Below are 15,309 nucleotides of genomic sequence, written 5' to 3'. Positions count from 1 at the left end.
CATAGATGAAGTAGGAATAAATTTCAATTTTTCTCTTATCGATCAAATCCAGAAGGCATAAGTTTAGGGAGTACATGGCTAGAAAGCTTACCAGCCTGGGTGTCCCAAAATATGAGCAGCCAGCTATTCATCAAAAAATAGTTCAAGCGGTTGAAGTGGCCCTCGCTCGTTTGCCTATTTCTGTGATCATGTGGACGTGAGTCAAAGATGTAACATCTGGGCAGTGTATCAAGTAGTCAGGTGACAATTGATACGATTACATGGGAATCCATGGAAACACACACACACACGAGCCCACGAGTATTCCTGCAACTGCATTGAGGTTTGGAAAATTTGAGACTTGATGATTTGGAAGAGGATATTATTAGACAGGCATTGGTGTGTGTTATTAGTTTGAAGCAGCCTGATCACTTTGACGCTGATCTGCTGATGGTGGTAACTCGCTTGCAGTGCTCAGTGTCCCTTGTGCCAATACCCAATGCCGGTGTGATACTGCTGCGCTTGTATGCAGATTATGGAAGCAAAGTGAAGGATGAAAATACAGCTAGCATATTTTGTATTTGATGTCATTGGCCACGTCTTATGTACACAGAAGGTGCTGTCTTTTCATTCTTCTATTCTTGTCTAGTAGGCTGTGGTCATATAGAAGTTTGTAATTACATCTCACTCCCACTCCTCTTTCTAGCTCCCTTGTTTCTTCCTGGAATTAATGTCCTGATATACTTAAAATTGTGTGTGCTTCATCCCCAACACAAACAGTTATGTTTTGCTTTTTTTATTTTAACCAGATGGTCTTCTGTAACCAGTTCAACTGTGACAAAGTAATGCTGTTTTGGAAGAAACATAACGGTGCTGAGAATGTCTCACGATCTTGGAGATGTTTGAGGATAAAGTTCTCAAAGATGTTTGAGGATAAAGTTCTCAAGCCATGGCCATCTTGTTGTTCAAAACCATTCTCCCAAAGAGGGTTTCAAAAGATCAATACCGTTAAGATTTTATATCCAGAGGAGCTTCAAAACGTTGGATTTGTTAAGGGTGTTGTTGAATCTGATGACTTGCCACTCAAAATCTCTTGTGAGATCCTTCAACAAAACAAGATGTTGAAGGTGAGCACGAAGAACCTTGTGAATAAGTGCAGTGAAATGTTCAATCTAGTTGCTGAGAACAAAGAGGACTAAAAAGTTTTATGAGGCATTCTCCAAGAACTTGAAGTTGGGGATTCATGTAGAAAGCCAAAAAGGAGCCAAATTGGCTGACCTTTTCTTGTACAACTCCACTGAGAACAGCGAGGAGCTCACAAGCTTGAAGGGTTATGTAAACAGAGTGAAGGTCAAAAGGACCTCTACTACAGTACCAGAGAGAGCAAGAAGGTAGCGGACAACTCTTCATTCTTGGAGCACCTAAAAAGAAAAGGTTTGAAGTGCTTTTCACTGTAGATGCAATTGACGAGTACACTGACAGATTTGACAGAGTATGACAGGTAGAACCTTGTGTCTGCTACAGAGGTTCTGAAGCTTGATGACAAGAGTCACAAGACTGAAGAAGAGAAGCAGAAGAAAAAAGACAACAACAACAACAACAACAACAAAATTCAGAACTATTGCAGGACGATTAAGGACATTTTAGGAGATAGGATGAGAAGCTTGTTGTATCTGACAGAATTGTGGATTGACCTTGCAGCCTGGTGACTGGTGAGTATGGCTGGAGAAGATCATGAAGGCTCAAGCTCTTTGAGATAACAGCAGAGGTTCCTGTGTCAATTACCATCTGAGATAGGTGCCTCAATTTAGGAAGCTCAGACGGAGAGTGAGGTTTGATTATATTTCAAATTTAGTGACTCAACTGATTTATATACTGCCAGTTGCTAATGGTTCGCAAATCAAACTTTCAGAAACTTGGCTCAAACTGTGTTTATCTAACTACACAAAAGTAGCATGTACTCTGCACAAAAGATAAGAAACAGGCTTGCATCACTCAGAAAGTTCGATATTCCTCAAATCTACCAGTAACTAGGCTGAATATGCAGACCAAAATGTAAGAAGTCCAGCAGCTCTGAAGTAATGTTTGCTGATGCAAGTCAATCAGCTTCAAAATCCGGGAACCAGCATATCTCTCAAGCCTTCCAACTCCCAAAACTATCAATCAACCGAGTTAAATTTGCTTAAAGTCACAGCCTGCACATTGTGAAACAAAACATCAGCACTTAGAAACTGCACACCAAGCAAACTAAACCATATAACGTGGCCTCAACTGACCTATAACAATAACCTAAGCAACGAAATAGACGATTCTGAGGAACAATGGCGTCACAATCGCGAGCACTGCATCCGGGCTAATGGGAGGAAAGAAACGATTCGGAGGAACAGTTGAAAGTACTCCAGCCAACCCAATAACATTTTCATATGAACAATTGTGACCAGACCTATAAAAATAATACCAAAACTGTGACTGAAGATCTATGATACAAACAAAGTATTACAAAACTGAAGAAAACAAAATTGAATATAAAGGAAAACTGTGACATTTTCTTTTTCTTTTTCTTTTGGCCTGTAAAGGAACATTGAATATAAACAAAAAAAATTAATTAGATAAAAGGAAAAAACAACTGAAACAAAGCATCCTGAAATGAAAGCAGTTTTGAACATTACCAAATTACTACCTAATGGAGAAAAACATTACCTACGCACTATCATTGTGGGGCCTCTGAGTGGATTGTTGATTCCCTGCAAACCTGGTCCATATGGATAAGGAAACCTTCTGGGAAGAGGCAACATTGGGGGAGTAGGTATGAGAGGAAAACATACTGCAAGGCCCACCCTAAGAGCTCTAACAAACCTCCAGATAGCTCTTAGGAACCTCCAGATAGCTACAAGGCACTGCCAAATGGCAAGTAAGTATTCCCTATTTGCCGAAATGTAGTCCAAGCTCTGCTCAACAACGTCAAAGTTGGTGGAAATGTAATCCCAACCCTGGAGAACAGTGTACCAGTTTGTAGAAATATATTGCAAGCTCTGCAAAATACTATCCCAGCTTGCTGAAACATATTCCAAGATCTGCCAAATAGTTCCCCAATTTACTGAAACAAAGTTATAGATCTGGTCCCAATTAGTATTTATATATTCCCACACTTGAGATATAATATCCCAATGATTGCGAACAACTCTCCATATATTGCAAAGTAGCCTCCAATAACGACGAACGGCAAGCACCAAGTTACCTATGTTTTGCCTGACAACCACGGCCCCTATTAAACCCAACAAAGAACATAACAAAGAAGCCACAACCCACAAACCTCCAGGGACAACATCCAGAAAAACATCATGAACAGACCTCCACCAACCAGGTCTTATAGTTAAAATTGGCTGCCTCAACAGTCTTGTTGAAGTTAAGACACGAGCTGGACTCAAAACACGAGCTGAGACCAACACGGGACTCCGAATCTGCCTATGCAAAGCTAATCGCTGCCTTAAAACAAATTTCACACCAGAAACCAGTGGCCTCAAGCTTCTATAGGACCCAACCTATGCACAAAATACATTTTAGCCAAACAAAGTATTCATTGTAGCAGAAATACAACATCAACAGAATTCAAGTGAGCAGTGTACTAATCAAATATTTTAGTATCCCTGACTGAAAGGAAAAAAACTATGAATCAAAAGCCATTCGAATTTGGACAAATCTAGCCCCAAAATTTATTACCACAATCAAACTCAACAAACCGAACTTGTCATTTGAAACATAAATCCAGCATACACGATCGGTCAATAATGAAATACAAACAACAACCATCGGAACAAATACGAAACCTTCATTGCAGCAGAAATACAACAACAACAGAATTCAAGTGAGCAGTATACTAATCAGTTGATTTAGTGTCAACTAACTGAAAGGAAAAGACTATATATGAATCAAAAGCTATTCGAATTCGGACAAACCCCAGCCCCAAAATTGAGTACCGTACCACAACTCCACAAGCAAACTCAACAAACCGAAATTGCCATTTCAAACATAAATCCAGCATACACGATCGGTCAATTACGAAACACAAGCAAACTCAACAAGCAAACTCAACAAACCGAAATTGCCATTTCAAACATAAATCCAGCATACACGATCGGTCAATTACGAAACACAAGCAATCACAACCAACAAAAAACCTCGGAGTTCCAGAAATGAAAGAGGAGATTCAGCTAATCAAAGTTCAAACCGATGATGATGAACCTAGAAACAGAGTCCGACATTACCTCCATTGTCTGAGATCACTCGAAATGGAACTTCTCAGCTTCGCTCGAATTCTCCTCTGGAATTCTCCGCTCGACGAGGATGAACCTCCCGTCGAAGCTTGAACCTCAGGCGAAGAAATGGGACCGAGATTTAGAAACTCGCAGAGCTTTAAATAGTCCTTTTTTTTCCTTGTAGCGGGAAAACTTAAAACTTGGGCCTGGGCCTGATCCTGATCCTGGGCCATAGCAACTGGGCCCAGTTCCACAAATTATCTTTCAGAAACCCAGAGACGGCGGCGATCAGCCTTTTCCCACATTCCAGAAAATCAAATCTGGTTTTCTTCTGTCTTGTCTTACCCTAACAAAAGACAAGAATAAGAAAAGACAGAAGAAACCGAGAGATTCAGATTAACCCTAAACCCATCAACAGGTTTCTAAGCCAACACCAAATGCCATAACAAAATAGGAAGAACAGATCTCACAATCCCTCCATCCTTCATAACTTGTCATCAGTCTAAGGCTCTAAGCCATAGACAAAGCCAGAGGAGAAGCCAAGGTGTTACAAGGGAAGGAAGAAAAAGAGAGGAGACCCAAATATCCTGGGAGGAGGCTTTTTAGGTTACGTGCGGCTCCGTGCGGAGATTTTTGGATAGGGATTGGCAACGTGCGGAGATTTGATTATCGAGGATATTTGGGTCCTCTGGATAGGGATCCCAATTCATATCAAATTTTATTCAGATTAACCCTAAACCCTATCCAAAAATCTCGGCTTCCTCTCGATCCTCGATAATCAAATTTTATAACATGCTTCATTCTCCCAATATTATATAACTAGATGGGCCTCACACACTGTGTGTGAATGTTGTTTTTTTTTTTTTTTTATATGAATTGGGATTTTTTTTTGTTACAGAAGTGGGTAGTTTTTTTCACTTTCATCATTTTTTTTTCTTTTTCCTATTTTCTGTTTATTTTTTTATTTGACTATATTATTCCTATCTAATTTATGAGTTGTAAAGTTTTTTAATATTTCATGGTCATTTTAGTACATTTTTTCTGTTTTGGCTAACAATACCTCTTCTCTTAATAATGGTATAGATATCATGCTTCATATTCCATTCTTGGGATGAGTTTTTTCCAATTCAAATATTGTTCCCCTTTTTATCTCTAAAAAAAAAAATCATAAATCAGAAATTGAAATAATTGCAATTTACATTTTACATCCTCAACCATATATAAGTATCAATTTTTCCCCGAAAATAACAAAAATGTCGAATATAGACCTGCTGACTAGGTAACTGATTCTTTATGAGAATAATATAATGTTCATAAGAAAACTGGGAAAGTAGAGGAGGGTGACATGAAGTCACGAACGCTAAGAATCTATTCCTTGCATGTTCCATTTCAATCTCTCACTTCTAACGCATGTTTTGTTTCAACTCTAAAATCGGTCAAAATAGCGATTCAATGACAGAGCAATCAGAAATGATGAAACAACTTGATTAACTTGTGGATGAAACAAACAATTACTACAATCACATCAAGGCTAGCCATTTTTCCTGCATTACACTTTCATGTACCAAAAGGCCCTCAGGTTCACATAAGTCCTTAAGCAAAATACAATTCCATCATTCAAAATCAGATTGCACAAGCAGAGGACTTGATGGGGAACCATTATCTTTACCCACTACTTCAGCCTTTTTCCTCCTAGTATTTGCTGCAACGCCAACCGGACCAGCATCTTGCTTGCCACATTTTGCAACTGGAGCCGGTGAGCCTTTGCCATTAGTATGAGCGACAGGAGTTTCATTTACCTCTTCAGTATCGGTTTCCGGTGAGCCCTTGCCATTAGTCTGGGCGACAGGAGTTTCATTTACCTCTTCAGTATCAGTTTCCGGTGAGCCTTTGCCATTAGTCTGGGCGACAGGAATGCAATTTACCACCTCATCATTGGTTTTTGGTGAGCCTTCACCAGCATCAACTTTCTGTCGTTTGGGACTCCTTTCGGGATTGCAGTTTGTTGGAGAACCCTCAGCACATTCGTTAACACCTGCTTCTTCAACCATTTCAGTGCTAATTTCGTTGTCAGAATTATCCACATCTTCACTGATTTCTTCAGCTGAATCCTCATTCTCTTCCTCTTCATTCTGTGACTTAAGTGACTCAATCGCATCCATTAACTCTCTATTCACCTGTAAAGTTCAATTCCAGAAGCTAATGTAATACTCATTTGCATCTGTTCATAGGGATCATTTGAATCAAAACTTTTCTTATATTTCCATTAGGTAATGTTTCTCTGATTTCCAAGAAGACAACAGTGGAAGACCAGGGCTAGATTACATATCTCCATACAAATCAGATAAAATGAAGGAACAGTAACATTATCTTTTAGATAAAATGAAAGGAAATGCACAAGTGACAAACCTGAGGATCTTGAAGAAAATCAGAGATATCAGTAGGACAAGAAGGGCAGCTCATTATATTCTTTTGGGTTCGAAGGGTTCTTCCCCCTCTGTTTCTTTCTCTCACCAAGCTCTTTCCCGCAAAAGCGCCTTCCAAACAGGATTTGCAAAAGTTATGAGCACAAGGTGTGGTCATTGGTAATGTCATGACCTCCCCGCAAACAAGGCAGCTGAATTCTGCAGATGAAGATATAACCATGTTAGGAGGAAGTGTAAGTTACACACCAATAAACATGTTAGTCATCATACAATGTAGCACCAGATTAAGTTATATTAATACTATAACCTAGTGATCGAGTCTAAATTCACTTCATTAAATAGAACAGAGAGGGGGAGGAGGAGGGAGAGACAGAGACAGAGACCTCTTAAGAGCCTCTCTCGGACAGTAATATTTTTTGCCTTCTTCTTTCCTTTTCTTGACCTCTTTCGATCAGCAGAATCTAATGTCTGAACGGTTTTTTTACTGATAGGTGGTGACTTTTTCCACTTCCAGCAGCCATCTTTCTCCTAATAATATAATTGAAGAGATCACAATTAAGAAATATTAGAGCTCACTAACTTAAAATCAACATTTGTTTGTTAGGTCTAGGCAGCGAACCCCAATGAGTAAAATAAAGGAATAGCTTACCTCAAAGTCCCACGATGGACTTGACTTCCTCTCTATTATACTTGTAGCTTTCTTCAGCTCAGGTATTGGAGGTAAAGGTCTAGGCCGGTCCCCATGTTCATCACTGCAGTTCAAGTTGGAAAGATCAAACCGAAGTTCTATTAGAGAAGGAGTGTAGAAAAGAAGCTAAGAGCCTAAAACAAACCTCGTCCATGGTGCAGGTTCATTGTCACATCTAACAAAAAGATACCGGCAGACCTTAAACCCCTAATTAAGCAAAAACGTAATCAGTAAATCTATAAAGCAAACTAAGAAAACCCATCTAGCCCCTTCCAAAATATAGGATAGCAGATATTTACCTGGATTCCCACCTTTGTCCAACATTTTTCAATTCTATAGACTCCATCATACCGCAACCCTTTCTCAGGGGCATATGAAGAGCGCTTCTCCTTGTGCGATCTAATTGACAAATGGAAAGGAAGATATTCAAATTCAAAACATCTATTTGAATGCAGAAGAACTCAAATAAAGCTGTTTTAAGCTCATTCTACTTGGATACCAATATACTGGACAGATCACGCAAAAATTGACAGCAACACACAACCACATATATAGTTGATAACTTGTCCCGTCCCAGCAACCACCTATTTTATTTTATTTATTTACTTATTTATTTATTTATTTTTGGGAAATTCTAGGCATGCCAAACTACCCAATACAAAAATAATCAGTCAAACTATCTCCAATACAAAGTGAAGATTGTCTCGAATCAAATCTTGATAACATTGGATTAGAAACTGGAATGTTGATTGCAATAGTGTAAACTAAGGCAACCAAAAAGGAACATCAAACACGGCGTTAAGACTTATTTGCAACTTTCTATAACAAAAGACAGCAAGGTTCAATAAGATGGGATAATAATATTACACTAAGAAGGCAACATATGGAGAAACGGAGACGAGCAAAAAAGAAGGACGAGGTTCGAACATTAGTACTTACCTTACCACCCGTACAGGATACCCTTTCAGGCAACTAACTTGGAGAGCCTTGTTATATTTCTCAAATGTCTGGTCAAATGACTGATCCTTGTTTGTTCGCTTATTCCCACTCAAATCCCTTCCACCACTGCCATGCAGATCCATGTAAACAAGGGAGCAAAACTAAATAAGAAAAACCAATAAAAATAAATAAGTACATAACAATATGAGATGCTTCATGAGGAATGGAATGGAATAAAAGGCACAAAGGAAATAGTGCATTTGATGGCAAACCTTCCGGTGTATAAGAACCACTCTCCATGATCCTCATCATCAAGGTACCCTCCTGAAAGCACAACTGACTGTGCACCATGGTTAGACTGTCCAGCTATACCAGCAACATGGGGAAAGTGTGCACCCCACTGTCGACATTCAAGCCTATCCTCCCAGCATTCCCCTACCAGCACACCTTGGTTTCTCTCAGGATCATATTCAGCAGGTATAGGTCCAAAATGATCAGCTGGAATTGTGACAAATATCTTGCCACTTGCAGCATTAGATTTCCCAGTTTTCTGCGCCCGCTCGGTAGTGAAAGCTTTGTCAGGTCTGTCTTGGTTTCGGACAAAGTGGTATACCTTAGCAGGCCCCTCAGTAACATATGATTTTGACATCTTAGCCATACGTATGGCAACTACAAGTGAAGAATTGATGCGGGGTTGACTTGCCATTTTGGAAGGAATGGCGTGGCGGCACTTTGCACAAGTACGCTTCCCTTGTCCAACCCATTTCTGGAAGCACTTCAAGCAGAAATTGTGGCCACATGGTGTCTGAAATCAAAAGAATGGAACAAAATCTTATTGTCCTATCTATGACTGTACAGCATTCTACTAATTCTCATCCCACGTTTCATAGGCAAAGACAAGAAGTATGAAATGCGAAGTAGCTAAAATCCAGAAAACAATAACATCAATCGTATCATTCATTCAAAATATCTAAATTCTACAAGCCATTTTGTCAATTCATACCATTCATCAATCACAAACTCACATATAAAATCACCCTTGTAGATTACTGTGCCCACAACCATGTGGACCAAGAAGAATACCAACCTACATATTGGATCAAAAGGTTGTACAAAGCTTCCAGTGTCAGCAAAAACGCCTTTTTCCTTAGATGGTACATGGTAAAGGAAATGATGAAGCTTTTAAAAACACTCAAATTGCCAAACAAAGAAACGAAATAGATGGAATTAATATTAATCAGGGTGGTGCATTGTCATCAAAGGAGGAAAAAAAGTAAGTGCATAGGACCACATGGCCCCAAATACAGGAAAAGAGGGAACCAAAAGCAAAGAAAAGCAACACAAACAGTGCATTACAATCCAACCTCCTAGCATTTTCATATAAAAGTATAGTATAGAAGCAACAAAAGCTGAATAAGAATATAGGGTCATTGTAATAAAATTAACAGATCATTTCCATATTTGGACTCATCTTAAGGAACCCAACAATGCATGTTTCGGAAACAAAAAAGATCATACAATTTTGTGTAAATCAAAGTCAAAAAATTCAAGGTAAATCGAATATAAACAAAATAAAATTGGAAAAAAAAAAAAAGGAAAGAAAAAAAAGCGAAACCAAGCATCGTTGAAATGAAAGCAGTTGAACCTAACACGAATTGGACCAACACTAATCCCTATCATTCATCCAACCTCACCAACTCGAATTAATTTTCTTTAAATCATTACCAGAAAAAAGAAGTACTCCATTAAATTAAATTAATGAAGCATTACGAACCGTAACAGGTCTCTCCGGTAGTTGCATACAGAACGAGCAATTGAAAATCCCATCCAAAACGCCATCGTTTACTCCCTTCCTGCCGGCGCCTTCTTCTTCCTCCGGCAGAGCCTTCCCGCTCATCAGCTCCTGTCGCTTACTCGCCTTCTGCTGCTCCGTCAGCGCCGCATCCGCCTCGATCGCCCGGATCGCGGCGATCAGCTCGCCGGAGACTGCCGATTTCACGGCCGGCGTGTCGCCGGAGAGCGAGGAACAGTCCGGGCACTCCCACTGGAGAGTGGAAGCCAGCGATTCGGGACGGGACGAGAGGCAGCTGACGTGCCACGGCGTGACGCAGGTCCTGCAGGTGAGCTGGTCCTCGTGCGACGGCGTCGTTTTGCAGAGCATGCAGACGCCGTCTCCGTCGCATGGCAGCTGGCTAACGTGCGCCATGGGGCGGCGTACGATAGGAGGGGGAGGAGGAGGCTAAAATGCGCCGGGCGAAGACAATGCGAATCAAAGACGGGGAGAGTGAGAGAGAGAGAGAGAGAGAGAGAGAGAGAGAGAAGGGGAGAGTCAAGAGTGTGGGTTGGTTGATTGGGAAAAATGGTCTGAACACGGCGGGTTTTTTAAAAAGAAATCGGAGGTGTGGTTTTGAAATATCGTTAATTAATCTTATGGGGAGTGGTGCACATGTAGTCTGTGTAGGCCCAGAAGCTGATTGGTTCCCGTCGTCAAAGTCCAACAGAATTTTTGGTGCGAAAGCACTCGCGCGCCTAATTTCTATTTTCTTTATTGTACCCAAAAAAAAAAAGATTGGTCCAAAAAAAATTTTCCATTTTCTTTATGGATATTTTTTGGGTGAATTTCATAATAAATTTTGTAAAAAAAAAAAAAAATTATTAGAAATTGTATTGACAATTAGCCACGATTATCATTTTTTTCTTAATTATGCAACATTGCCGCTGATTTTGTTGAAAACTTAACTCTCAATCTGACAAAAAGAAAAATAATGCATGGTTAGGTATGGTCAAATCTAAAAGAATACTTAGTTCTAATATATTGTATTGTACTCAACGAAGTCTATAACCATCTTTTGGCTAACCTAGCCTCCTCCGACAATAAATATCTATTCATTAGATTCTATCTTCATATCTATCGATTGATAAAAAACACTAAATATATGTATGCTATCATTGAAAGATATGCACACTATTAAATATCTAACAACACACAAAGTCTACAACTCCACATTTAATGTCTTAAGAAAAATGGTACTTTGAAATGATCGAAACCCCTAATTGACATTAAGTCTTTGTTAGAATTTTTTTTTTTCCTTTTTCTTTCTATATGATTTCTTTTTTTTCATTTTGGTCAATAAGCAGATTTACCTTTTTTGATTGGATAGAAGCCGGATATTTTTTTCAAATAGCAGTGTTAAAATTAGAACGGGAATTTACGTAAACAAAAATATACAATTTCTTTTCTCTTTCTATTGATAAGGAAAAACCACAAACAATACTTTCTCCCAACTGATTCAAATTGAACACTGAGGACACAGAAAAAGGAATATACAAAAACCAGACCATAGAATTCTGATGGTTATAGAAAAAAGATGTTTACTGTTCAGCTATAAAATTAAATTCTCTAAATATATGTCAAGGCATCTCTAATCAAAAGATTTATGCACCAAGTGATCGATGATCTGCCCATAATACTGTCAACGAGAACAGTTTCTTTTCCCTTGCCGACTGGTAAATTAAAAAGTCTAGAAAACGACTGACGACATCGTGAAACACACAGCCTGCTGGTTTATGACTGGTTATGATTGATGGAAAAGACGGCCGAAATTAATAAAAACCACTTTTGACAATCCATGCGTATGAATGGCTCCCACACCACAGATGGCTTCCCCTCCACCCTCTGATATGACACGTGTTCCAAATCGAAGAAATCCGGGAGACCAGGACCCCGGTAATAAAAGACGGGACTGGTTTGCTTATATTTTTATCAAAAATAGGTTGTTATAAGTCTTGCACTATGAGCAGTGGGAAAAGAGTGGCTAAGCCTGAGAGTGCATCTGTTCAAAACAAGCCAGTACATATTTGGGTACTAAAGAAAAGTAGAAAACCAACACCATAATCAGCATTAGACAAAGCTTTTCTCTTAAGAAAGGAAGACTATAATACTGTTGGCAGCATTGGGTTTTACTCCATATTGTTATTATTAAAAATGTTGTAGTCCGTTTAGTCTAGTCGCTCTCACGCGAGGGAATGATTTTCAACAGAAAATAAAACTGATCGACAATGTAATCGACGGTTATTAAATGTTGAAAATTGCACACGCGCGTGAGTGCGACTAAGTTAGCATGTTCTTTCTCGGAAAGCAACAATCAACTAGTTCTATTTTGTATAGAACCCAGGGACATATATAATTACTTTGGCACGGGTGCGCGCACTGGGCCTTCATCATCATCAATGGTGGATATTATAAAACAATATACATGTTGGATGTTCAACTCTCAATTTCTTGATGCAAGCTATCTAAACTAGCACCAAAGTTGTCTACATTTCCTATCATCATGTTCCCTAGAGGCTAGAGCTTCCTACTCTAAGGTCTAAAAAGACAAAAGTAGCAGCCCACAAACGCAAAACATACAAGTGATGGTTTACCACTTACCACTACCAGTAGTGACTGGAATCAGCAGCGAATCAACACCTTTTATTAGGCTTGCATTTGGGGGAAGACCTGCTAGAGCGGGACGGGCTTACTGAATTGTCACCGAAGGGGATGAGCCCAAGGGTATCCGAGCAGCCACCAAACGTGGGGTTCTTGAACGCTGTGAAAACGCGCCGCTACCAACTTGTGGCTTTACACGTGTTGCCTTTTGGCGCTTGGACTGATGAAGAGGAAGCAGCTCTCTGGGTCCAAGTGGACTCTCTGGAGTTTGATACTTCCTCTTCTTTTCCAATAGCTCCCATAACAGCTTCTCATCGTTGGCTTGATCTTTCTCCATGCCTAACATCTTCAAATAGAGGAAAACAAGACACATGGTTGTATCAACTTTCAGAAAGTATAATACTCAAAGTTGATCTTGAGTATAAGACACTGTTTTGACTTTTGATGATCTTGATCAAAATTAGAGATAAGGGACCTGTCTAAATGAAGTAGATTTTACTCAATCAAGATGAGGAAAAATTTGAATTTCATGAAGAAGTTCACCAAATAAGCTGACATTTTCTAATGTGGATTGAATCATGTATGAACATTACAATTAGAGCAATTCATATCCAAATTGAATGTTGCTGTTCGGAATTTTGGACTATGATAGTGTTGTTTTCTAGGAACGTACTGTTACATTAAATATATATAGTCAGTGATCCAATTAGACTTCGTAACTTCAAGCTCTGGCAAGCACTTCAAGCATTTCTTCATTTCAAGCACAATGTAAATACCAAGTTAAGTGACTCGATCAAAGCAATGAAGCAATTCATTCTCATTCACTATGTAACCAAGTTATATCTCCTGTGAATTGTTCACAACTTCATATTTGCATCAAGTAAAATTGTCAATGAAGTCAGAAGGATACCTTATGTAAAGCAGAGGCTTTGGTTACTTTGGTGGATGCTTTACTAGGCTCTGGCAAGAACTTGAAGCATTCCTTCAATTTCCTCACATATTCTTCTGATTCCCTGAGCCTCCTCATAGCCTCAGCTCTGCTCTCTTCTGCCACCGTGGCCTTACTCCTCGCCGACTCCAGCTCCGCCCTCGAATCCCCCGCCGCCCTGGCCATCTCCTTCACCAAGCCAACTAGGCCCAAGCAAGTCCCATTTCTCAAATCAGCCTTAACCCCCTCCACGTATTCCACCATTGGCTCACACATTTTCTCAGCCAAATTCTCCACCAGGTCCTCCACGTCAGCCTCCACGGACCCCAAAACCGCACTCACTTCGTTGAAAATTTCCCGGAGGATGTTCAGCACCGCCACCTGGAACCCCTGGTGGTCAACGGTGGATAAGTAGGCGATCGCTCTCTGGAAGAATTTGCGAAGGGAATGGCGGCGATTGGCTAGGGTTTCGACCATGTGGCTCTGCCGATTGTTGACTTGGGACTCGATTTGCTTCAGGATCCGAACCAGTTGAATCAGCTGATCTTTTTGCTTCTCGATTACCAAATCGCCGGCCACCGCCGCTTTGGCCGCGTAGATCTCTATCTTCGCACACTGACGGTTCCGATCTGACCGTCCCGACGGTCCAGATCCGGCTCCGAAACTCTACGAACAAATAAGAAAAATATTAATGAGGAAAATTGAAACGAAAACCTAGATAATTGCTCGTAAATCAAAACCTGATACTGAGAACTCAAATCGGAATCTGTTTGGATGATGAAGGAGGTGAATCGGCCCTCCGTCGCCATCTCCACCGTCTTGAGACCTACGAGCTTCATCAACGGAATTGCCAGAGACGCGAAGACGTCTTCGGCCTCCATGATTTACAGGAATAACAGTTTACAATTACTTCCAGTAATTACAATTTGAATTGGTACAAAATCGAAGAGAGTAAAAGAGGAATTAGGTACCTGGAGAAGGCCGATTTGGATCTGAGATTTCAGTTGGTGGAAAGCGGTCTTCATTTGTTCGTGGCCTCGTACGACTCTTGTGAGCTTTGACCGGAGCTCCGCCGTTGACGACGTCTCAGATGTTCTCCGATGGCTCCCCATTTTCTGGCGGGAGTTTCATCACACGCTAGTGAATTTCTAAAAGCTTTCGAATTTAAGCAACGGTTTTCATTCGGCCCTAAATTTGGGTTTCTACGAAACGGCAGTCGTTTTGCTATGTTTGAAAATTGAAATGAGCGAGAAGTACGTCACCGTGTAATCATGTATTGGGCTTGTAAATGTAGCTCGGCCTGTCTTACCTGTTCAAAAGCCCAAAACAAACCAAATTGGTCAAGATTAAAATCCGGAACCTGAATACCTTTTCTTTTCCGATGTGATAGAAAGCCGGAATTATTTTTACTAGAAGATAATGGATCCAAAGTTTCTCTATTTCTTGATAATGATTCTACCTTGCAACTGAATCCACTAAAAACCTAAAGTTAAGGTAATGATGCTTCAAACCATGTTTTATTAATTATTTAAAATTGAAATTTGTTCTGTCTTATATGAAGGTCGTTACGACAATAACAGTAATGATATTTACGAGAAAATGTCTAAAATAGAAATATTATCATACCATGTTTTTCAGTAACTTGGTATTAACAAGTTGGT

General features: G+C 39.9%; 3 protein-coding genes and 1 pseudogene across 6 annotated transcripts; 1 reads left to right on the top strand and 3 right to left on the bottom strand.

Moving 5' to 3' along the window:
- Positions 1-788: 788 nt before the first annotated feature.
- Positions 789-1,776, top strand: LOC121050591 (annotated as a pseudogene).
- A 44-nt stretch (positions 1,777-1,820) lies between these two features.
- LOC112177017 lies at positions 1,821-5,020 on the bottom strand. The gene is made up of 4 exons (XM_024315180.2): positions 4,245-5,020; positions 2,680-3,521; positions 2,256-2,422; positions 1,821-2,174 (listed from the first exon to the last, which is right to left on the bottom strand). The coding sequence occupies exons 1-3, from the start codon at positions 4,248-4,250 to the stop codon at positions 2,269-2,271; spliced, it is 1,002 nt and encodes a 333-aa protein (XP_024170948.1). The 5' UTR covers positions 4,251-5,020; the 3' UTR covers positions 1,821-2,174; positions 2,256-2,268.
- A 563-nt stretch (positions 5,021-5,583) lies between these two features.
- Positions 5,584-10,688, bottom strand: LOC112177016 (E3 ubiquitin-protein ligase ORTHRUS 2). Of its 4 annotated transcripts, none has more exons than XM_040511745.1 (10): positions 10,063-10,688; positions 8,561-9,093; positions 8,289-8,414; positions 7,649-7,748; positions 7,495-7,556; positions 7,311-7,413; positions 7,045-7,189; positions 6,645-6,859; positions 6,077-6,412; positions 5,584-6,013 (listed from the first exon to the last, which is right to left on the bottom strand). In XM_040511745.1, exons 1-10 carry the CDS (start codon positions 10,492-10,494, stop codon positions 5,849-5,851), a joined length of 2,217 nt encoding a protein of 738 aa, XP_040367679.1. In that variant the 5' UTR covers positions 10,495-10,688; the 3' UTR covers positions 5,584-5,848. The 4 variants fall into 4 exon arrangements, with proteins under 4 accessions (XP_040367679.1, XP_024170946.1, XP_024170945.1 ...); XM_024315178.2 differs by having other exon boundaries at positions 5,584-6,034; positions 6,098-6,412; XM_024315177.2 differs by having other exon boundaries at positions 5,584-6,412; positions 10,063-10,684.
- Positions 10,689-12,512: 1,824 nt separating this feature from the next.
- LOC112180676 lies at positions 12,513-14,817 on the bottom strand. Its single transcript, XM_024319242.2, has 4 exons — positions 14,620-14,817; positions 14,389-14,523; positions 13,631-14,314; positions 12,513-13,066 (listed from the first exon to the last, which is right to left on the bottom strand). The coding sequence occupies exons 1-4, from the start codon at positions 14,758-14,760 to the stop codon at positions 12,809-12,811; spliced, it is 1,218 nt and encodes a 405-aa protein (XP_024175010.1). The 5' UTR covers positions 14,761-14,817; the 3' UTR covers positions 12,513-12,808.
- Positions 14,818-15,309: the final 492 nt, after the last annotated feature.

Source organism: Rosa chinensis, chromosome 7 (assembly GCF_002994745.2).
Source record: "Rosa chinensis cultivar Old Blush chromosome 7, RchiOBHm-V2, whole genome shotgun sequence".
NCBI lineage: Eukaryota > Viridiplantae > Streptophyta > Magnoliopsida > Rosales > Rosaceae > Rosa > Rosa chinensis.
This window is presented reverse-complemented; position numbering and strand designations above follow the sequence as displayed.